This window comes from Balaenoptera physalus (assembly GCF_965194825.1).
Source record: "Balaenoptera physalus genome assembly, chromosome: 1".
Lineage (NCBI taxonomy): Eukaryota > Metazoa > Chordata > Mammalia > Artiodactyla > Balaenopteridae > Balaenoptera > Balaenoptera physalus.
Genome location: NC_138882.1, coordinates 51,577,083 through 51,601,549, shown reverse-complemented (window position 1 = coordinate 51,601,549; position 24,467 = coordinate 51,577,083). Strand labels below are relative to the sequence as shown.

The 24,467-nt window shown below is 37.6% G+C and overlaps 1 protein-coding gene across 8 annotated transcripts in view; it reads left to right on the top strand.

Annotated features, from left to right (window-relative positions):
• TDRD5 (tudor domain containing 5) overlaps nucleotides 1-24,265 on the top strand; it is a 108,571-nt gene extending 84,306 nt beyond the window's left edge. For 6 of the 8 annotated variants that reach the window (XM_082465211.1, XM_082465212.1, XM_082465210.1 and 3 more), the window contains 5 exons: nucleotides 4,057-4,239; nucleotides 5,332-5,475; nucleotides 12,982-13,192; nucleotides 14,583-14,624; nucleotides 17,928-24,265. In XM_082465211.1, the coding sequence (XP_082321337.1) occupies nucleotides 4,057-4,239; nucleotides 5,332-5,475; nucleotides 12,982-13,192; nucleotides 14,583-14,624; nucleotides 17,928-18,175 (828 nt within the window). In that variant the 3' untranslated portion in view covers nucleotides 18,176-24,265. The remainder of the gene's footprint in view (nucleotides 1-4,056; nucleotides 4,240-5,331; nucleotides 5,476-12,981; nucleotides 13,193-14,582; nucleotides 14,625-17,927) is intronic. The other 2 variants (XM_082465216.1, XM_082465213.1) reach the window with 1 other exon arrangement.
• The last annotated feature ends 202 nt before the right edge of the window (nucleotides 24,266-24,467 follow it).

Below are 24,467 nucleotides of genomic sequence, written 5' to 3'. Positions count from 1 at the left end.
GTTTATTAATATTTGCTTTACGTATTTATGTGCTCCAGTGTTGGGTGTGTATATATTTACAATTGTAACATCTTCTTGTTAGATTAATCTCTTTATCATTATGTAATATCCTTTTTTGTCTCATGTTACAGTCTTTGTTTTAAGTCTATTTTGTCTGATATAAGTATTGCTAACCTAGCTTTCTTTTCATTTCCATTTGCATGGAATATCTTTTTTCCATCCCCTCCCTTTCAGTCTGTGTGTGTCTTTAGATCTGATGTGAGTCTCTTGTAGGCAGCATTTAGATGGGTCTTTTTTTTTTTTTTTTTAAATCCATTCAGCCACTCTGTGTCTTTTGATTGGAGCATTACATTTAAAGCGGTTATTGATAGATATATACTTATTGCCATTTTGTTGATTGGTTCTGGTAGTTCTTTTTGTTCCTTTCTTCTTTTGCTCATTTCCCTTGTGATTTGTTGACTATCTTTAGTGTTATGTTTGGATTCCTTTCTCTTTGTGTATATCTATTATAGAGTTTTGGTTTGGGGTTACCATGAGGTTTATATATAACTAACTCTCCCCCTTTTCCTCCTTCCATCTCCCTCTCTTTCTCTCTGTATGTGTGTGTATATGTATGTATATATACACCCACACACACATATATGTAAAGTTTTCAAAGCATATATATATATAGTTATTTTAAGTTGCTGATCTCAAGTTCAAACACAATGTAACAACCCTGCAGTTTTACTCCCTCCCCCTACCTCACATATAGTGGTTTTTGACATCATATTTTACATCTTTTTGTTTTATGTATCTCTTAACTACTTATTGTGGTTATAGATTATTTTACTACTTTTATCTTTTAACCTTCCTATTAGCTTTATAAGTAGTTGATCTACTACCTTTACTGTATGTTTGCTTTTACCAATGAGATTTTCCTTTTATAATTTTTATATGTCTAGTTGTGGTCTTTTCTGCTTAGAGAAGTCCCTTTAACATTTCTTATAAAACTGATGCTGAACTCTTTTGGCTTTTGCTTGTCTTTAAAACTCTTTGTCTCTCCTTCAAATCTGAATTACAGCCTTACTGGATAGAGTATTCTTGGTTGTAGACATATATCATGCCACTCCCTTCTGGCCTGCAAAGTTTCTGCTGAGAAGTCAGCTGATAGTATTATGGGAGTTCTCTTATATGTAACTAGTTGCTTTTCTCTCTCTGCTTTTAAGGTTCTCTCTTTATCTTTAATTTCTGTCATTTTAATTATAATGTGTCTTGGTGTGGACCTCTAGGTTCATCTTGTTTGGGACTCTTTGTGATTCCTGGACCTGGATATCTGTTTCCTTTCCCAAATTAGGGAAGTTTTCAGCTATTTACATCTTCAGGTAAGTTCTCTGCCCCTTTCTCTCTCTTTCTTCTCTTTCCAGGACCCCTGTATAATGTGAATGTTAGCATGCTTGATGTCCCAGAGGTCTCGTATTAAACTATCCTCATTTTAAAAAATTATTTTTTCTGTTCAGTTTGGGTAATTTCCACTACTTTGTCTTCCAGTTTGCTGATATGTTCCTCTGTGTCATATAATCTACCGCTGATATTCTAGTGTATTTTTTATTTCCGTTATTGTATTCTTTAGCTCTGTTTGGGTCTTCTTTATATTTTATAATTCTTTGTTAAACTTCTCACTGTGTTCATCCATTCTTCTTCTGCATTTGTTGAGCATACTTATGATCATTATCTTAAACTCTTTATTAGGTAAATTGCTTATATCCACTTCACCTAGTTCCTTTCCTAGGGTTTTGTCTTATTCCTTCATGTGGAACATATTCCTCTTTCTCATTTTGCCTAATTCTCTGTGTTTATATCTAAGTATTGGGTTAGTTTGTTCCATATCCTGCTCTTGGAAAGTGGCCTTATATAGGAGCCGTCATGTGGGTCCCAGCAGCACACTCCCCTTTGGTCACCGGAGCTATATTCTATGGGGATGCCCCCATGTGGGCTGCATGGGCCCTTCTGTTGTGACTGTGCCCACTACTGTGGGTGCACTGGTAGGCAAGGCTGGCTCTCAGCCTGGTTGGTTGCCAGGCCCTGCCTTATGTGGTGGCTGGGGCCAGGTTCTGTGTCGGCTGGTTCTGCGGTGTCAGTCTGCTGGTGGTGGAGCTGGTTTCCAGCATAGCTGGCTGTATGGTTCTGGGTGTCCCAGGGCTGGTTCCAGCCTGCAGGTGGGAAGGGTTAGGTCCAGGCACAACAATCTGAATTTTCATTAGTATGTTTAGTCCATTTACATTTAATAAAATTATCAATATGTTTTGATTTTAGGTCTACCATTTTATTATTTTTCTATTCATTTCCCCAGCTTTTCATTCCTTTGCTCTTCCTTTCTTCTTTTAGTATTGCTGTTTTTTGGTAGTATTCTTTTATTATTTAGCATTCTTCTTTAGTAGCCTATTTTAATTTACTTACTACATTTTCATTGTATATGTATAGTTTTGTACTGATTACTCTAGGAATTACAATATACACCTTTGGCTTTTCACAGTGGACTTAATCAGTATTTACCACTTCAAGTGGAATGTAGGTATCTTACTACCATATAGGTCTTTACCCCTTCCCACCTCCTTTATTTTCTACTATGTATAATAACTATGTATATTGAGAATTTATAATGTTATATTTTTTGCTTTCCATCTTCAAACATTCTGAAAAATTCAAGAGGGGAATAGTCTATTATATTTACCCAGATATCTACTTTTTCTGTTGCTCTTCCTTTATTTCTGATATTCCAGGTTTCCTTCTGGTATCATCTCCTTTCTATTCAAAGAACTCCCTTTAGTGATTCTTTTAGGGCAAGTCTGTAGAAAAAAAATTATTTTTGTTTTCTTCATTGAGAATGTATTTATTTCATCTTCATTCTTAAAGGATGCTTTTGCTGGATGTAGAATTCTAGGTTGCCAGTTCTTTTCTTTCAACCCTTTAAAAATTCCATTTCACTTCCTTCTAGCTTTCATGTTTTCTGATACAAGATGTGCAGTGTTGAAATTGTTCTTCCACTATAATAATGTGTAATTTTTCTTTGGCTTCATTCAAGATATTTGTTTGTCTTTAGTTTTCACCATGTTGATCGCAATCTATGTAGGCATGAATTTCTTTGAGTTTATCCTGTTTGAGTTTTGCTAAGCGTTTCAAATCTGTAGGTCTGTGTCTTCCCAAACCAAATTTGGGAAGTTTTCAGACATATTTCTTCAAATAACTTTTCTGCACTGCATTCTTTTCTTCTTCTTGGACTTTGACGACACAAATGTTAAACCTTTTGGTATTGTCCCATAGGTCCCCGAGGCTCTATTTTTGTACGTATGTTTGTTTGTTTTCCCAATTTTTTTCTCAGTTGTTCAGACTGGATAATCAGATTGGATCTATCTTCAAGTTTGTGCATTCTTTACTCTCATCTCTGTCCTGCTATCAAAAAGAGAGTGACAGAGCTCTATATTCAGTATAAAACGACCCTTCATTTAATTCCACTGTTTTTATTATATACTTGCACCGTCCTCAGCTTTACCCTCCAGAAGACCTCTAGTCTTCCAGCAGGAGGAAAAGGTGTAGTTTCCTGGGTTTTTTAAATAGGGGAGGGTACCTGGAGATCTAACTGCTTCTTACACAGACTTTTAACGAGAGCTCTTGTTTTCATTCCCACTTTACACCCTCAATTCCAAAAACTCTGTAGGAGCAATTCCTGAACGTTTGCAGTATTTATGGTATAAATTTGGGTTGACTCTCAGTTTTTCCTGCTCCAAGCTCAGGATTCCACTTTCTCAGGACTGCTTAATAAGTTGTCAGTTGTCTGATTCCCTGTATCCAGAACATAGGTGATGTTTTCTCCTTTTACATTCTCTTTGACCATAAGTTTATACCTTAAATTATTTTATTTTGGTGATGTGTCAGGAGAGAGAGAGAGAGTAATAAATTATGTACTCGAACTGCCATCTTTACCTGGAGTTAGGAAAAATTGTAAACCTAAATTTCAAAATGTATCAATACAGGAACCATAAATTAAAGTTTTATTTGTCACCTGATACATTCTAGGATGAGATTCCCACTGGAATGCCATGCCTGGAGTCAGTAACCATAGGTGATGATATATGGGATGAGAACTGGTTACCTTTGCAGGCTGGAATGGGAGAAGGAAGTGATGCTGCCTCCCACTTATCTACCTCAAGCCTTGGTGGAAAGAAACCATATTCATCATGTAAAGAAATGCCACAGAAGGTTAGATCCTTGGGAAAACATAAAGCAAATCACTACTGCAAAAGGAAATATTAATGTAATTGTCCAAGCCTCAAAAAAGCTATGCATTCTGCATTTCATAGGGATTAATCAGACAATAATTCAGAAGAATGTATTCCCACCCCCACCCCCCCACCAAAGATGGTAGTGTTAGGGATGGGGGCAGGATGAAGCAGGGGAGAGTAAACCATGGACTTATTGTGGCTATCTATCCTATCAATCATTATGATTTTTTTTTTTTTTTTTTTTTTTTTTTTTTTTTTCATAAATTTATTTATTTATTTTTGGCTGAGTTGGGTCTTTGTTGCTGCGCGGGCTTTTCTCTAGTTGCAGCAAGTGGGGGCCACTCCTCGTTGTGGTGCACGGGCTTCTAATTACGGTGGCTTCTCTTGTTGTGGAGCACGGGCTATAGGCATGCGGGCTTCAGTAGTTGTGGCGCACGGGCTCAGCCGCTCCACGGCATGTGGGATCTTCCCAGGCCAGGGCTCGAACCCGTGTGCCCTGCATTGGCAGGCGGATTCTTAACCACTGCGCCACCAGGGAAGCCCTCATTATGATTTTTGTTTTACCGTTGGCACCTAGTCAAAGCCTTAGTATCTAAAAATAAAGTTTTCCCTAATTTAATTTTTATTGCATTGCCTTGTAATATTATGTCTGGACCTCTGCAGTGAGTGTATTTACTAACATTGGGCCCTATATATTTAAATTTTAATCTATTTTCCACCAGCTCTTAGAAAGAAGAAATATCAACACTTAAGTTGCCCCTTGTTATTTGTGCCATTTAACTACTGGATGATCATGAAAATCATCTAACCATGAAAACAGTATTGAAGAAAATACTACAAAGAGAGTTGTGGGTTTTTTTATGTGATCTGTGTATTCAGAGGAATTCAGTGTATTGGGCATGGACCAATGAAGCAAGGGGGAAAACTCACACTGATATAGAAAGTTAATAAATATCTTTTCTTGTTTAGTATACATTGCCTCTTTGCCTTTACCTTGCCCAAGTTATCCTCCATTTGGATCATATGGCACTATATCTCAGTTTATTTTTGCAATTTTTTTTCTCTATAGGATTGGTGTTTTTCTACACCCAAAGATATATGGGATGATTCATGGCAGCCTTCAGGTCTTGTGAGTGGAAAGAAAGTAGAAGTTCAAAACCTAGAAGGACTGGGTGCTCAAGAAAAAAATACTGGCACAACCAGAATTCAAAAGGTAAAAGTCTAATGAATGTTATTGTGACAAGTTTTCATGAGGAAGTACTTTCATTTTTAGAAAGTAAAATTCTGGTTAATGATCCCTCTCTTAGCATTTGGTACAATACATGTACATAAAAATGTATGTTTATTTAAAAATAAATTTCATTTAACTTACTATAGTTATTCATCTCTCCAGAAAAAAATTCTGAGACTAGAATTAAAAGATTGATTAAGCCTCTACATTAGGGATAGAGAAAACAGGTATTTTCACTTAACCATACATTTTAAGTTCTGTATCTGTCCTATCATCTAGGCCAGTTTTTTTCTTTTTGTTGCTTTGGCAGAAAACACTAACCCTGGAACAAAATCCGTTTGTTTTGTGTTTCTCCATCCTGAAAACAGCAGGACTATTTGTGTGAATCGTGAAATTTGGCTAACGGTCTCTGTACTTCTGTGCATTACGTTGAAAATGAAGCACTCAAGTCTAGGAGAATTGTTGAAAAGCAGATTTGTGGAAGATGAACCTTCTGAGTGATACATTTTCTACAGAATATGGTTACTTTGCATGAGATCATTGATAAAAGCATGCTGCATTACATAGAACAGTCTGTTCCAGAAATGTAGGTTACTTAAAGCACAGATTTAGCTTTAGGATAAAATAAACTTTTATATTTTGTTTCTCAGGTAGTTTTTTTTTAAGATATAATAGCTTTATTGAACTATAACTCACATACCATGTAATTCACTTCAAGTATGCAATTCAAATAACTTTTAGCATACACAGACTTGTGCAACCACCCGTATAATCCATTTTAGAACATTTTCATCACCCCTTCAGAAAAAAACCACTATCCCTCTGGTATCTGGGTAGTGCTGGCCTTGTAAAATGAGTTTGGGAGTGTTCAGTTTTTTGGAAGACTTTGAGGAGAATTGGTATTAATTATTCTTTAAATGTTTGGTAGAATTTTACCAGTGAAGCCATCTTATCTTGTGTTTTTCTTTGTTGGGAGGTTTTTGATTACTGATTCAATTTCATTACTAGTAATCTGTCTGTTCAGATTTTCTATTTCTTCCTAATTCAGTCTTGCAAGACTGTATGTTTCTAAGCATTTATCCATTTCTTTCAGGTTATTCAGTTTGTTTGTGTACAGTTGTTTGTAATGGTCTCTTAAAATTCTTTTCAATTCTGTGGCATTAGTTGTAATGTTTTTTCTTTTCTGATATCATTTGAGTCTTTTTTTCTTCATTAGTCTAGCTAAAGGTTTCTCAGTTTTGTTTATATTTTCAATATATAAAACAACTCTTAGTTTCATTGATTTTTTTCTTTTCTCTATTTCATTTATTTCTGCTCTAATTTTTACTATTTCCTTGTGCTAACTTTGGTCTTGGTTTGTTCTTCTTTTCTTAGTTCCTTAAGGTGTAAAATTGAGTTGTTTGAGATCTTTCTTCCTTTTTTAATGTGTTTTTACTGTTTCATTGCTAGAAACATCCCTCTTAATTCTTCCTTTGCTGCATCCCATAAATTTTGGTATACTGTGTGTTTTCATTTTTGTCTGTCTCAGAATATTTTCTAATTACCTTTGATCTTTTTTGACCCATTGGTTGTTCGGGAGTATGATGTTTAATTTCCCATATTTCTGACTTTAATCTTCCTTTTTGGTGGATATTCTCCATGAGTATTGAATTATAGGTTGGCACTGTTTTCTTTCAGTACTTTGAAGATGTCATTCCTTTATGTTCTGGCTTCTGTTGAATTGCCAGCTGTCAGTTACCATTGCTCCTTTGAAGGTATGTCTTTTTCTCCCCCTCTGGCTTCTTTTAAGATTTTTCTGTCTTTTGCTTTTAGCATTTTGATAATTATATATCTAGATGTGATTTCCTTTGGATTTATTCTGCATATGTATCACTGAGCTTATTAAATCAGCAGATTGATACTGTTCATCAGTTTTAGAAAATTCTGGTCCATTTATCTAATCAAACACTGTTTCTGCCTCATTATCTCTCTCCTTTCCTGCTGGCATTTCAGTTCTACATACTTTTTTCAGTTCTACTCACTTTTGGCTGAGTCCCACTTGGGCTCTGTTTTCTTGTTCACTCTCTTGTTTTCTTTTGCAATGCCTCTGTTTGGAGGTTTTATATTGATTCTTCCAGTGCACTAGTCCTGTCTTCTACAGGATCCAGTCTGCTGTTAAACCCACACATTGAGCTCTTAATTTCAAACATATTATTTTCCAGCTCTAGAATGTCCATTTGATTCTTTTCTTTATTTTATAGATTCCAGTTCTCCATTTAAATTCTCCATATTTTCCTCAATTTTGTCTGTAACTTCCATTTTCTTGAACATGTTAATCATAGTTATTTTAAAGTTTTTCACAGATAATTTCAGTATCTGAATTACCTTTGAGTGTGTTCTTACTGTCTTTTTTCTCTATTTGATCTTGTCATTTGATCCTGTTTTGGGCATTCAGGGGAGGGGAAAGACAGGCGGAGCATACCTCATGGTTCTTTTTAATTGAATGTTGAACATTATGGCTAAAAAATTAGAGAGGCTCTGGATGAGATAGCTTCCTCCAAAGAGGGTTCAGTTGTCTAGTGGCTGGCAGATACCAGCCAGTCACCTTCACACATATTGAGGCTTGGTTTAGGTTTGGTGAGGACTGCTGTATTTCACTTTTGTCCTTACTCCTTGGATGTGGCTCTTACTCCTAAAGCATGATTCTTTGGAGATCTCAGCTGAAAGCCTGAGGAGTTTGTCAAAGCTCCTCCGCCTTCGTGGGGCTCAGACTCCATCCTCTGTCTCCTCAGCTTAATTGAGATATAACATACATACCATACAGTTCACCCATTTAAAGTGTACAATTCAACGGCTTTTAGTATATTCACTAGTTTACTAGCATATTGTGCCTCCATCACCATAAGAATTTCAGAACATTTTCATTATCTCAAAAAGAAACCCTGCATTCTTCAGCTGTCACCCCCACCCAATCTCCCCAACCCTCTTCCCCCCAGGCAACCACTAATCTTACTTTCTCTATTGATTTACTTATTCTTCAAGACATTTCATATAATTGGAATCAATACAGTGTGTGGCCTTTTGTGTCTGGCTTCTTAGCGTAATGTTCTCAAGGTTCATCATGTTGTATCATGTATCAGTACTTTACTTCTTTTTATGGCTGAATAATCCATTGTATGGATAGACCACGTTTTGTTTATCCGTGTATCAGCTGATGGACATTTGAGTTGTTTCTGTTTTTCTGCTATTATGAATAATGCTGCTGTGACATTTGTGTATGTGTTTTTATGTGGACATATGTTTTCAGTTTTCTTAGGTATATACCTAGGAGTTGAATGGCTGGGTCCTATGGTAACTCTATGTTTAGTGTTTTGAGGAATTGCCAAACTTTTCCAAGCACTTGCACCATTTTACATTCCCACCAGCAATATAAGCGTGTTCCAATTTGTCCACATCTTTGCCAACACTTGATTTTTTTTTTTTCACACACACACACTGTATTTTATTTTTACAAGAGATAAATAGACTGACACCAAGCATTGTACATGGATGACCACAACAAAAGCAACAATGATTGCAATTACCAAACATGAAACACACTCATACTATGTCATAATATTGACATTCAGTCCAGTAATCCTCCACTGTAACAGCTCCTTTACTTTGCAGTGAAAATTGATTTGTATATTCTTTGCCTCTGAGTCCTTGTGGGATTTTTTTTTTTTTAATTCAAACAGAAAGTCACAAAAATTACACTCATCCTCATCAGTTCACTCAGTCCCATGTAATTAATTTTTTTTTATCTTGATCTTTTGTTAGCACTTTTATGAGTTCATCAGTTTTTCATTAGAGTTCTGAAAATGCTTATTCATTCAGTTCAGCAGTACAGTCAGTTACCAGAAACCTGTACTTGTCAGAGTCTTTTCCATGAATTTCTTGAAGATGAAACCCTTTTATTGGAACATATTTGCAAAAGCATCAGAGTACACACAGAACTGTCTGTAAATGACAAAAGACTTAAAAATGACCACAGTTAAAGATTTGATGAAAGTTCATAATAATGCAGTTGACAAGAAAATTAGTTATTTCTGAGATATACATTTTAAAGTAATAACTAGGATTATGACTTATAACATTATACCAGAACATATGATTTTTAGAAATTTCATGTAATGTCTGAAACATTTATATTAACATATTTCCATACAAATAACCCAATGAAAGTTTAGTATTAGTTGTTTTGTTTGTTTGTTTTTTTATACTGCAGGTTCTTATTAGTCATCAATTTTATACACATCAGTGTATACATGTCAATCCCAATCGCCCAATCAGCACACCACCATCCCCACCCCACCGCAGTTTTCCCCCCTTGGTGTCCATATGTCTGTTCTCTACATCCGTGTCTCAACTTCTGCCCTGCAAACCAGCTCATCTGTACCATTTTTCTAGGTTCCACATACATTTAATATACGATATTTGTTTTTCTCTTTCTGACTTACTTCACTCTGTATGACAGTCTCTAGATCCATCCATGTCTCAACAAATGACTCAATTTCGTTCCTTTTTATGGCTGAGTAATATTCCATTGTATATATGTACCACAACTTCTTTATCCATTCGTCTGTCGATGGGCATTTAGGTTGCTTCCATGACCTGGCTATTGTAAATAGTGCTGCAATGAACATTCGGGTGCATGTGTCTTTTTGAATTATGGTTTTCTCTGGGTATATGCCCAGTAGTGGGATTGCTGGGTCATATGGTAATTCTATTTTTAGTTTTTTAAGGAACCTCCATATTGTTCTCCATAGTGGCTGTATCGATTTACATTCCCACCAACAGTGCAAGAGGGTTCCCTTTTCTCCACACCCTCTCCAGCATTTGTTGTTTGTAGATTTTCTGATGATGCCCATTCTAACTGGTGTGAGGTGATATCTCATTGTAGTTTTGCTTTGCATTTCTCTAATAATTCGTGATGTTGAGCATCTTTTCATGTGCTTCGTGGCCGTCTGTATGTTTTCTTTGGAGAAATGTCTATTTAGGTCTTCTGCCCATTTTTGGATTGGGGTGTTTGTTTCTTTAATATTGAGCTGAATGAGCTGTTTATATATTTTGGAGATTAATCCTTTGTCCGTTGATTCGTTTGCAAATATTTTCTCCCATTCTGAGGGTTGTCTTTTCGTCTTGTTTATGGTTTCCTTTGCTGTGCAAAAGCTTTGAAGTTTCATTAGGTCCCATTTGTTTATTTTTGTTTTTATTTCCATTACTCCAGGGGGTGGATCAAAAAAGATCTTGCTGTGATTTATGTCAAAGAGGCCAACACTTGTTATTATCTAGTTTAAAAAATTATAGCCATCCTAGTGGGCGTGAAGTTGTATGTTATTGTGGTTTTGGTCTATGCTTTTGATTGCGTAAGTTAATGTTTCAGAAATCATGAACATGTTTCTTGAAAAGCTGCCACTAACCTCTAGTTCCATAAAGGTATATTTTCAGACAACTACGAGGGAGTCAGTAGTTGATAACTACAGAGGGATAAATCTGGTAGAGCAATGCTTCTCAAACTATAATGTTCATACAGATCACCTGAGAATCTTGTGAAAGTGCAGATTCTGATTGAGCAGATCTGGTATGGGGACCGAGGTTCTCCATGTCTTACAAGCTTCCGGCTGATGCTGAAGCTGCTTGATGGTGAATCACATTTTGAGCAGCAGCACTCTAAACCACTGTTTAGAGGAAGAGACTCTTACTTTTCAGTTGAGTGCTTAAGTTGACCACAGGTACTTGCTTTCAGTACTGGCATTCAAATTTAGAAGGCATTTACCTATGTTCTTTTTTTCCAGTGTGAAAAGCTGTGAGAATGCATTTGAATATGTTTTAACAATTTGTCTTTCTTCAAAATCATATTTATCAGGAAAGAAAAAAAGATACAGCTTTTAAAAAAACTGTTTCTGATTTTGATTGTTGTTAAACTACTGAAAATAGGCAGCAGGGCTTAGTGTAAAGAACGCCTGTCTGGGAGTTCTGTAATCTATGGCTTAGTCTTTACCACAAGTTTGAACAAGTTGGCTTTTGGGGCCTTAGTTTATCCATCTGCAAGGACTGATTTGGACTAATGATCTTTCCAGCTCTAAAAGTTTGCCATATTAATATTTACTTAATTATTACTGAAGCTTTATTGAAAGAACCTCATTTTCAGTGAGAATAAACTTAAAGGGTAGCTAAAGCACATACATGAAGCTGCATAAATTAAGCAAAAATTTGAATCCAGCTCTTTGCTCTCCTGAAGTAGAATATTGTATGGCAGGGTAGCTATGTGGACTTTTAGAGTTTTCATTTTTGCTGCCAAATAAAGGGGCACGGCCATTTGTATATGACATAATTATATATCAGTCACATCCATGCCAGCCATGTTTGAAAATGTACAAGGTGTTTCGTAATGGAAGAAGAAAGGAATGCAAAAGGAATGCCAGCTGATATTAAATGTCTACTCCACAGCCTAAAGAACACACAAAGCTACATTTTCTGTTTGTATAAATTTTGTTTCCGTTTACGCTGGGCAGATCCCAGGCTGTCAGCCACTTAGGTTGGTTCGTCACGGCCTGGTCCTGATGGGGCCCACTTAATCGTCAGTGCCAGTTAGCATCACAGAAGACAAATTCTCTGAGTCACCGTAAACTGTAGCTATTTCAGCAGCGACTCTGTGGTAGGATATAGGATCTATTGATTAAAATTTGGCACTTCATTCACTTTAGCCCAAATCGAGGCTTTGTTTGGGAAGTTCATCTTTTCCTCTCAAACCCTGATTCTTAGTACTCCATTTTGTCACTTCTTCTGAGGAGCCTTCCTTTAAGTCCTTTGTGTTCTCCTAGCATGTTGTTGATGCTGCGGAATGCAGTTAATGCCTTCTTCATGGCCACCTGCAGCACGTGTACTATTTCCCTAGCCGAGGACTGTGAGCTCCTTAGGGACAGGGACCGTATTTACTGGGGGGCGGTGTGATGGAGCAGAGAGAACATAGGCTAGCCTGAGTTCATCTCTCTGCCTTGTCGCTTACTGGTTGACATTGGATAACTTGGTAAGGCTCTTGTAAAAAAGCATTATGCTAAGTAAAGGAAGCGGTAATAAAGAAGATGTAACAACACCTAACCTAGAAAAACGTTCTGATGTTTCATTGAAGAAACACATGCCAAGAACCTAGCATTGTGCCTGACAGTGAGTGCTCAGTGAATGTTATTTCTCTCATTTCCTGCCGTTCTTCCTTGGCAGCCCTCAGTACCATGTTTGCTCATAATATGCATTCAATAAATGCTTGTTGAATTAATGGTCACTAAGTTGGAGAAGGACTTGTTTTCCAGAGAGTATCTAGATTTTTTAAAGTGGGGAGTTTTATTTATTAATTATGATATGAAAATATTCTTTTGTATATAAGTAAGGAAACAAAATAGACTTAGTTCTTACTGTTGAACTAACAGTTACTTTTCATGCTTTTGCCCCATTTTCCCCGTTCTGTAGCAACCAGACTTAAAGAGTTCCTCAGATTCTCCTGCGTTGCCCGAATTGGAGGAGCTCTACATCTCTCTTACCCAGTCGCAGCAGTCAGCAGAAGGTGGCCAGTTTGAGCCTAGCAGCATTGAGAGTCGGCCAGAGCAAATTCAGCTGTCCACAGCAGCGCTCAACTCAACTCCTGCAGTGGTCGCTTCCCCACAAAAACACTCTGGTTCAGGTAGGTTGACATACAGTTGACAAATGCAATGGTTTGCCATGTTGTTAAAAACCTTCATTTATCTCTTCAGAACATGACTTGAAAAATTGCTGATGTTAGCATTTGTCTGAACTCCTCCAATTGTTCCCTTTCACTTTGCCACTCTTCTTTTTTTTTTCTGCAATTTGGGGGGTGGCGGGGTCAGGTTTATGCACGGTAAAATTTGCCAGTTTTTAAGTGTACAATGCTGTGAGTTCTGACCAATGTGTACAGTCTTGTAATAAGCACCACAGTCATGATAATAGAATATTTCCATCAGTCTAAAAGGCTTCCTCATATCCCTTTGCAGTCATTCCCTCCCCCTACTTTCTGGCTTCTGGCATGTTACTTTTCCTTTTCTAGAATTTCATATAAAGGGAGTCATACAGTATGTAGTTTTTATGTCTGATTTCTTTCATTTAGCGTGATTTTTAGAGATTCATTTATGTTGTTGCTGGTGTCTAAAGTTTGTTCCTATTCATTGTTGAGTAGTACCCAGTTGTATGGAAATGCCACAATTTGTTTTTCTGTTCACCAGATGACAGACATCTGGATTGTTTCCAGATTTGGGCCATTATGAATAAAGCTGCTGTGAGTGTTCACATACAGCTCTTTGTGTAGACATATGTTTTTTATTTCTATTCAGCAAGTACCTTGGAGTGGAATTGCTGGGTCATATGCTAACTGCATGTTTAACTTTTTTTTTTTTTTTTAATAAATCTATTTATTTATTTATTTTTGGCTGCATTGGGTCTTTGTTGCTGCGCGTGGGCTTTCTCTAGTTGCAGCGAGTGGGGGCTACTCTTTGTTGCAGTGCACGGGCTTCTCATTGCGGTGGCTTCTCTTGTTGCGGAACATGGTCTATAAGCGTGTGGGCTTTAGTAGTTGTGGCACACGGGCTCAGTAGTTGTGGCTCTTGAGCTCAGGCTCAGTAGTTGTGGCGCACGGGCTTAGTTACTCTGCGGCACGTGAGATCTTCCTGGACCAGGGATGGAACCTGTGTCCCCTGCATTGGCAGGCGGATTCTTAACCACTGCACCACCAGGGAAGCCCCTGTTTAACTTTTTAAGAACTGCCAAAATGTTTTCCAAAGTGGCTGAACCATTTGGTAATTCACACCAGCGATATACATAAGTTCTGATTGCTTCATCTTCTTGGCAACATATTATATCGCCAGTCTTTTAAAATTTTACCATTCTAGTGGGTGTGTGGTGGTATCTTATTGTGGTTTTAATTTACATTTCCCTGTTTGCCAGTGATGTTGACTACGTTTTCATGTGTTTATGTACCATCTGTATATCTTCTTTAGTGAATTGTGCATTTTTATTGGATTATCTTCTTTTTATTGATTTGTAAAAATTCTTTATTCTAGATACAAAACCTTTGTCAGATACATCTGTTGCAAATATTTCAGGTATGTGGCTTGCCTTTTCATTTCCTTAACGGCATCCTTGGAAGAGCAAAAGTTTTCCTTTTGATGAAATCAGATTTGTTGATTCTTTTTTTCCTTTATAGTTTGAACTTTTTGTGTCCTATTTAGAAATCTCTCCTAACTCAAGTAACTAAGACTTTCTCTTACATTTTCTTATAAAAGTTCTATAGTTTTAGGTCCTGCATTAGGTCTGTGATCTAGTTTGTTAATTTTTGTGTATGGTGTGATGTAAGGATCAATGTTTATTTTGATTACATATAAATATTCAGCTGTTTCAGCATGATTTATTGAAAAGACTGTCCTTTCTCCATTAAACTGCCTTGATGTCTTTGTCAAAAGCCAATTAAGTTGTATATGTGAGGGTCTATTTCTGGACTTTCATTCTGTTCTATTACTACTACGTCTGCCTTTATACCACTGTCTTGATTTTTGTGGGTTTATAGTAAGTCTTGAAATCATATAAATTTGTTCTTCTTTTTCAAATTGTTTTGGCTATTCTAGGTCATATTCCATATGAATTTTAGGATTAATTTAATTTCTGCCGAAAGCCTGCTAAAAGTTTTATTGGGATTTTTTTTTAATCTCTAGATCAAGTTGGGGAGAAGTGACATGTTAACAATGTTGAGTCTTCTGATCTATGAGCATAATACAACCTTTTCTTGTTCAGTGTTTAATATGTTCTTTTCCCATCCAGTATATTTTTCATCTCAGAAGTTCAATTTATAATCTCTAGGGTTTGGTTTGGGTTTTTTTATATCTTCCATCTTTCCCTTCAGCATACTCATCATTCACTTCTTGAATACTTGGAGTGTTCTTTTTTTTTAAATTTTATTATTATTTTATTTATTTATTTATTTATTTTTGGCTGTGTTGGGTCTTCGTTTCTGTGCGAGGGCTTTCTCTAGTTGTGGCAAGCGGGGGCCACTCTTCATCACGGTGCGCGGGCCTCTCACTGTCGCGGCCTCTCTTGTTGCAGAGCACAAGCTCCAGACGTGCAGGCTCAGTAATTGTGGCTCACGGGCCTAGTTGCTCCGCGGCATGTGCGATCTTCCCAGACCAGGGCTCGAACCCGTGTCCCCTGCATTGGCAGGCAGATTCTCAACCACTGCGCCACCAGGGAAGCCCCTTGGAGTGTTCTTATGACAGCTATTTTAATACCCTTGTCTTGTGATTCTAGCATATGTATCATTTCTGCATTCTGTCATCTGTCATTTCTGAATTGTCTTCTACTGATTGGTTTTTCTCCTAATTACAAGTCATATTTTTCTGCTTCTTTGTATATCTGGTAATTTTTTATTGGATGGCAGATGCTGAATTATATATTGTTGGCTGGATCTCTTTTTCTTCTTTCCTCCCTCCCTCCCTCCCTTCCTTCTTCCTTCTTTCCCTCCCTCCCTGCTGTCTATGTATAATTTATTGGGGGGGTAGGAATGTAATTAAATTACCTGCAATTGGTTTGATTATTTCTGTGTTTATTTTAGGTTTCATTAGGCTGATTTAGAAAAGCCTTAAGTCTGTTGGCCCTGCTAGGCAGTACCTTTCTGAGGGTATCGATGGGACTTGGTGTCCTATGTGTTAGGATGTCTTTACACCGTAGCTGGTGGGAACACAAACTATTTTGCCCCAGTATAAAATACCTACTGATTGTTCTGCCTACTCCTTTCAGGTAGGTTTTCTCCTTGGCCTTGGTGGTCCCCTCACATACGTGAGCCAGATCGCTACCCAGCCTAAGGCTCAAAGCGACCTCTGCAGGTCTCCAGCTTCTTTTCTCTCTGCAGCTGCCTCTTCACTTGTACTTTTCCCCCACGAATTCCAGACACCTGGCCTCCATGAATTCCAAACTCTGTCTTCTCAGCACAGTGAGACCTCCAGGGTCACTGTGGACTCTCCCTCCCTGTACTGCAGTCTGGGCTTTATTTTGACAGTGAGCTCAGGCACTTGTAGGGCTCACTTTGTTTCCCGTCTCTCAGGGAGCACTGTCCTCTGAGCTTGTTGTTCAGTGTCTGAAGGCTGTTGTTTTATATACTTTGTCCAGTTTTTCAGTTGTTTAAAGCAGGAGAGATTATTTTTCAATCCCTGTTTAATTAGCATCATGTCTGGAAGCAGAAGTTTTGCTACTCTTTTAAATTCTTTCATCATGTGTCCCTGCTTTCATGTTTTTATACCTTTTAAAATCTGAGATCACCAGTGACTTCCTGTAAAGCCCCATTATTTCACTAGAACTCACTGTCTCTTTTCCACTCTAGTGGGCATTAATTATAGTCTTGCGGTCAGAGTTTTACTTTTTAGAATACCCTATAAAATTCTCCTTAATTTAATTTATCATAAACGTATGGCACATGTACCACATGCTACTGCTGCTAGATGCAAAGATGAATAAGATATTGGATTATGCCTGATTTTTTTCTGAATTTTTGAAATCTGTAATTTTAAGGTCTAGAGCGGTGCTTTTCAGAATGTAGTCAGCATACCAGTACTAGTCTATGAAGCATTTGTGATGATGGACAACACAATAGCACATTCTTTAGCTCCCCTAGATTTTTTTTTTCCTAAAGGAGGACTTTCTTGAAGGAAGCAGTGTGTTGGCTTAGATGTTGGCAAAAGCTCCTTCTCTCATTGTAGGCAGGTTCAAACAATTCATAGACCAGCTCCTTCAGTAGCCCTGGTCTAGAGTACACATGTGAGGATGCTAGTATCCACTTCCATGGCTATTAAGAACTCTCAGCATGGAGTTCCCAGCAGTTTATTCCATTGAAAAGATGATTTCTTCTTAGTTAAACTAATTCCCAAGGAATTCTTTTTGTGGCTGATAATTGGCTTTTGGAATTTCTTAGCAAACACAGTCTTGGTCAGTTTTGTTTTTATGCTGGCAGACTTGGAATTGGAACCACTTTTGCAATAGAGAAGGCCCATGGGACACCATTTTGCTCACTGCTGAGAGGAGGAAGTAAGGGAGCTTAAGGATTCTTCCCTGGAATTGGAATTATATCCAATTTATTTTTTTGATGTCCTAGAAAGAGATCTTCCCTTCCTTATTCACAAGTACATATTTTTCCTCTCTTCTTTGCCCTCATCCTGACAAGATTCATTTTATCTCAGTGCATGATCCCCCATCCTCATCTCCTTTCCATTTTTTGACTGGTTTCTGAGTCTCTTTCTCTCTGATTTGCCATTGGTAATTGGCACCACCTAACCAGAAGATGGTTGTAACACATGTTAGTAAAGGTCTAGAATGGGAGGGTGTGAAAACCTCTTGAAAAGACCTGTGTTTTCTTTCTTTTTCAGTGGAAAGCTCTCCAGAGAGCCTAGAGAATGAAGATATTTCTAGTAGCCATGCTATTACAGTGTTCAAAGATAAGAGTCAGGGAGCCATGGACCAGCTGTCTTTGATTTTGTCTCCTGAGCACCAGATTTCTCAGAAGCTCTACATTCCTCGAAGCACAGCCACTGCTGCCTTAGGAGCTGCTGCGCGGCTAGCCACATCCAGGAGCCTCCTGCACTGGTACCCCAGTGTGAAAAGGATGGAAGCATGAGAGAGCAGGGAGGATAAAATAAACTAGATGCGTAGGGCATGGTGACCTCCCAGGCCAAAAGAAGAAGGAGGTATTGAGACAAAGTAGTATTTTGATGGTTGATGCTTGTGTCTTTCTGTGTGACTCTTCGTTAGCTTTGTTATGCTAACAGTCCGCTTTGTTGTGTAAGTATTGATGTTTAATGTTAATTTTCATTTTTATGGATGTTTCTTTTTCTGTATGGTTTTGTTCACCTTTGCTCAGTGTAGTAGTTTAAAGGATTTTTTGTGTTTCTATAAATGTTTTTCTTGTATATATCGTGACTGATAAATGTAAACTGAAAAACTAATGTTTTGTGATCCATATGCAATAAGACAAAAATTCTCACATCCCTATCTCTAGAAAAAGGATGTCTGAATTTTAAGGCTGCTTTTTCTCATTTGAAAACTTCTATATCATAGAGAGAATCTAGGGCTCCAATCTTTACCATCATTATTTCTTTGAAATACTAGGATCAGTAAGAAAATCCACACCATGAAGCTTTGGTCATGTGAACCCTTTTACATTTAAAAAAAATTAAGCTGTCTTTCAGCATAGGCAATTTCTTGAAGACTAACAACAAAATTATAGAGACCGATTGTTGAAACTTAGCTGAGCCATCTCTGTAAGTCATCATAGTTCCCTGGAGCCTTAATGTAACAGTAGTTAAACAGTGGTATTGTTTAAGCATTTATATAACATGATGTTCTCTGAAGTCCAATTTATTATGTGACATTCTGTTTAGCTCATAGTATAAACCATCAGGAGAAAAGACTGAAAGGTGAAATTAAAGAATGTGAGTGATACAGATTTCTTTGTGATAAAATACCAGACTTATACCCAAATGTAAAAAATCCAATACAGAAGCATTTCTTAGTGGTAAAATCAGAGAAAGAGGTGTGAATTACTGGCACGCTGCCTATGACTAGGTTCTCACCCTTTAGCCCCTCTTCTAAGGCCTCCTGTTTTGGCATTAAATGGCAGAGCTGGCCCCTAGTTCCTTTCTCTCTTTCTACAATAAGGAATGTCTCCTCTTTCCTTCTCAGTTACTTAATAAGCAAAATGTCCACTGAGGAAGGGAGTGAGATGAGAGTAAATATCAGAGTGCATTTAAATGTAGAGTATTACTGGTTGAAACTTCTTTCTTAGAATGAAGTGATCATGAAACAAAATTTAACCCAAACTATCTCTAACTACTGAGTGTTTTGGTTTAAAAACCTTAGAGAAAACATGTTAAATGCAGTAAAATTTTAAAATCCAGATTTACCTTTAATTCCAATATATCTATAAGAATGGTGGTATACTAATTGACCAAAAAACTGTAGTCTGGAAACATCAGTGATAGTTGACCCAGAAAGAACAGGTTTCCCATTTGGGTTTTTGTGATTTTCCATCAGACATCTTTATTGGAGAAGACAGTTGAAGAGTTATATGGAGGGTCAATGAACAGTTAAATATCACATGACAGTTAAATTTCGTATGTGATACTCAACCGTGATATGAACTGGAAAAGCTGTTTTTCATATAAGTTTAGGTAATTATCCACAATTTGTTTCTAAAGAAGAAAATTCATTTTGGATGATGCTTCTTAGAATTCATTCTTTAGAGAAGAAACCCAGAATATTGAGTTATATTCATCACTTCTCCAGACGGACAATCATTGGGTTTCCGGTAGGGTGAATCTGGTAGAAGCAGTATTTACATATTTAGTAGGTCAAACTGTAACCCTCTCTATAACGGCACAAAACTACCAGCAAGAACTCTGCCAACACTGGGTAACCTGACAGCAACTGATTTCACACTTTGCCAGTTAGATGGTGATAATGGAATCACTGTGCTAATAAGGCTCTTTCAGAATCCTATCCATTTGCAAATGGCCAGATAGAGAATCATTTAGACAGACCCATGTCAAACTAATGAGTGTCAGCACACTTTGACAGAAGCCTATTTAGTAATGAATAGTTAAGATCCTATTTGAATTAGCAGAGTGAAGAATGAACCTTTGGAGGCTCGCACATTTTGACTACTTGACTTTGACTAGGACAGCCAATCTGTCAATATGTTTCCCTACCTTCTCCCAAAAGGTGCGCTTTGTTTGGTAGTTAACTGAAATAGCTCAAAGCATCAAACAAATTTAATAGATCATTTGAAAATGAATAAATAGGTTTCTGTATATGGGCAGGAATAGCAATAAGAAATGCTCAAAAGATCGGGAGATGCTCGTGGTTTAGGGTTAATTATATTTTATTGTCAGAAGATGGGTTGATATCTACTATACTTAGAACAGGCCCCCCCCCCCATATTTTTGGTGTTAAGGCTCTATTAGAAGTAGTGACGGTCCCCAAGAAATGTTGACTGGGAAGTGGGGGCCTGAGGTGTGTGTTGAGGGAATGGGGGTGAGAACACACAGGAGAATCCTGGTTGTAAACTCCTTAGGGGTGGCAGAGAGAGTGGCTTTACTATTAGCCACTCAGGTTTTAACTCCAGTGGCTTGTGCCAATACCCCTCTCCCATCCAAAAACACACCATGGGATATCAAAAGAGGGCCATTCCAGCTGAGTGAGCCATGCCTTTTCCCTCTCACTCTCACACATTTGAGATGCCAGTTGTCCATTTCAAGGTATGGGGATAACTAGAGACTTCTGCCTGCAGTCAGACTATGTCTAACCTAAAGACTTAGAATTGTAGAATTTTGGTGTAGAAGGGACCTCAGATGAGGAAGTTTGAAACCTAGAAAGACTGACTTGCCTAAAGTAGCACAGCTTAAATTCCCATTTCTGCTGACTCTTAGCTCCTCAGGGCCCTTTCCACAGGAAAATACTGCAACACCATCTTGTGTCACGTAAATGATTTGATGCTAGAAGACACAGTTTGGGCATAAGTCCAAAAGAATGGTGGTTCTGATAGATAGCTGAGCAACCCCTGGTGTTGGTGGGGAGAGGGATTGATTTACAAAGATCTCATATTTTTGAATGTGGATAGATTAAATAACAGTGGGCCAGTTATACAGCTGAAGAATCTGAATGGGGGGGGCGGGAATCTTCGGGGGTGAGAAACTAAAATCTTACAGAGCAGTCCTTCTGAGGCTTCCTATTAACATTTATACTAGGTAGCAAGGCCTTTCTAACAAACTTTTGGTATCTTTTCAGAATTAAATTCATTTTACTTATATATACAGTGCCACATTCATAATTTTGCAGGAGCCATCACTAAGACATTTAAAAGATTTCATTTCTGATAGCTCATTCAGATCTTGACGTTTTCCAAGATGCCAACCAAGGCGCCTGTCAACTAGAGTTGTCTGTGTGCTTTGAACGCAGCCCTGTTCCTAACAGGTGTCATTTGTCTCATTTGGTCAGTCACCAGTTGGCCTAGTAAGTTCTTGGTGTCATTAGCCTTTTGGAACCAGAATACTTTAAACTCTGCCATTCTTAACCACGTAGACAGAAATTGTTTTAACTTCTCAGGCAAGCACTTCTCTTAACTTTAGAATTATCATTGTGTGCCACTTTTCACATGAAATTGAGTGTTTGACATACCCCAAAACTGAGTAGAGAATTTATTCATAGCTAAATTTTCTTGGTTATAAGCATAGATTTCAGGAAATGCTTTTATCTTTCTGTTTGGTGTAAACTTTGTTTTATATTTCTGTTAAATTTTTTTGATGTTTTTTAGTTTATGGAAAAATGGTTATATAGGAAACAGTGTTTACTTGATTATTGCTTCTTGGTGCAACTTAGATAAATAATTTGATGAGGAAACCAAAATATTACTCTATTTCTGCCTTCTAAACTTATGTTATGGAACTAATGGGAAGTTATTGGGCTCAAAGAATTACGATTAGCCTAATCTTTGGAGTTTGTAACAGCATTTTGTTTGATTTATTTAAATATTTATGAAGTTGGAATTTGTTTTGTCAAAAATGTCTAGGTGGTTTTTTTATAGTTTTTGTTGTGATAATTCTGCAGGAACGAAAATTTCACTTAAATATGTGACCCAAAGAGCTTGGTTGAGTAAAATACAAAATCTCCTTGTGTAGTTGTGAAAACAAATATTTGACATTCTTCTTGACCAAAATATATGTCTTCATCTTCGGCATGACCTCTTTATTCTTCAAGTACTTTGGCCTTTGTAAACCTTTGCTGTATTGTAAATACTTTTATTCCATGAAATTGGAGATTCATTCACACTGGAGCCTTTTCTTAAGTACCTGGCAGCCACATTTCAAAGACTTGTTTTCTTTCTCTCCTTCATAGCAACGGATCAAACCCTTCTAAGCCATCTTCCAGTTTCTTAAATTCTCTTCTGAGACTATTCCACACATGAATTCCAAACCTAGTCCCATCTTGCTGTGACTGTAATTCAGTGGTCTTTCAGTCACTTCCTTGATTTCCTGGTTCCACATTCAGAGTCTGCTGCAGTAGCTCTTCTGCCTCGAGCAGAGTATTTCCAGGTGGTTCTCAACTCCATTTAAGTGATGTTTGGTACAAACTCTTCCTTGATCTGTCATTCCACAGGACCACAGGTAGAAACCAAAGACTGAGCTCAGTTCATTTCTTACTACAACAAATGACTCCTTGACAAAAACCTCCTGTTACTACAGTGTTGTTACTCATACATTCTGATGAAAAATCTCTTCTCATACCATGTATATGACAATACCTGTCAATTAAATAAGACTGTGTATGAACCATTTAGAATATTATTAGGCAAAATATATCCCCACAGGATGTTCCATATTTCCTCCTCACAGTACCTTCCTCTTTAACAGATACTGGTCTTTCCTTTTGCTTAGAAGGATGAAACTTAAGTAGATATACATGATATGGGCCAGAGCCACAAGTTTATCCTTTCTTTTCTGAATTTTAAAAGTAATAACATTCCTTTACTCATCTGGAGTGGGGCAGAGGCCTGTCAAATTCTGCCTCCTAAATGTCCATTAGTCCACCTATTTCTCTGTAAAGCTGCTGCCACCACCTTAATCGAATTGAGAGGAGAGGGGTAGAACATTTGGCTATAATTAAGTGATAACATCCTTCTTACATCTCACATTTTAGGCAGTGGAACAACTAACTGTTTATGATCAGGTAGACTGTTTTTCAACAACTTTTTCTGCAGTTGATGCAGATTTATCTTTGCTAAACTGTTTGGATTCAGAAATATAACTCCACCAAAACTTTTTGGTCTTTATTTGGTTTCTACATGGAATTGACCCAACAGTTGACTTTACCCAGATTGATGAGGCTCAGCAAAGTTGCCTCAAAACTTGTGTTCAGGGAAAAATGGTGAGTTTTACAATAAAAGCCAAATCAGTTCTAGCAAACATCATGTAATTATCAATAAACCCGCATTCTGTACTGGCTTTGCTTAGAATCTTTTCAGATTTACAAAGTCATTCAACTTATTGTGGAAATTAGTTTTTGATATAAATTCTAGAGTTCTGCAGAATGTTTATCAAGTCTCTTGGCCAAGTTGAATGAAATTAACGCTCACTGATGCTACCTTGTTCTTGTACCAGATCATAAGCATAGAATACTCTTGAGACATGGTCTTATTAAAGACCATTTGCTTGGACTTCCCTGGTGGTGCAGTGGTTAAGAATCCGCCTGCCAATGCAGGGGACACGGGTTCGATCCCTGGCTCGGGAAGATCCCACATGCCGTGGAGCAGCTAAGCCCGTGCGCCACAGCTACTGAGCCTGCACTCTACAGCCCGTGCTCCGCAACAAGAGAAGCTATCGCAATGAGAATCCCCGCACCACAACGAAGAGTAGACCCCACTTGCTGCAACTAGAGAAAGCCTGTGCGCAGCAGTGAAGACACAACATAGCCAAAAAATTTTAAAAACTTTTTAAAAAATATTCCGTGTAATTACCAAGAATGTGATTGTGGCACATGAGAAGATTTACATTAAAAAAAAAAAAAGACCATTTGTTTGAACAACTTGGCAGAATCATCTGTTTGACGTGAATGTAATGTTTAAGAATTTCCAAGTTCTATATGCTATGCATCAGTGATCCCTAACCATTTATGGGGTCATTAACTTTATTTTAAATAAATGTCAAACACTGAGGACTGTCTCCCCAGAAAGTGCCTGTTCGTACAAAATTGTTCCCTATTTTTTAGGAGTCTGTGACTCAAACCCACCCTACACATTCGTGAACAGGAAAATTACCCTCTTCCCTGCCCCCCCACTTCCACCCCTGGTGTCCCTGCCACCATCCCCTAGTTGCCTCAGATATAAACCTAGGAGTAGAATCATTCTTGACTGCTCC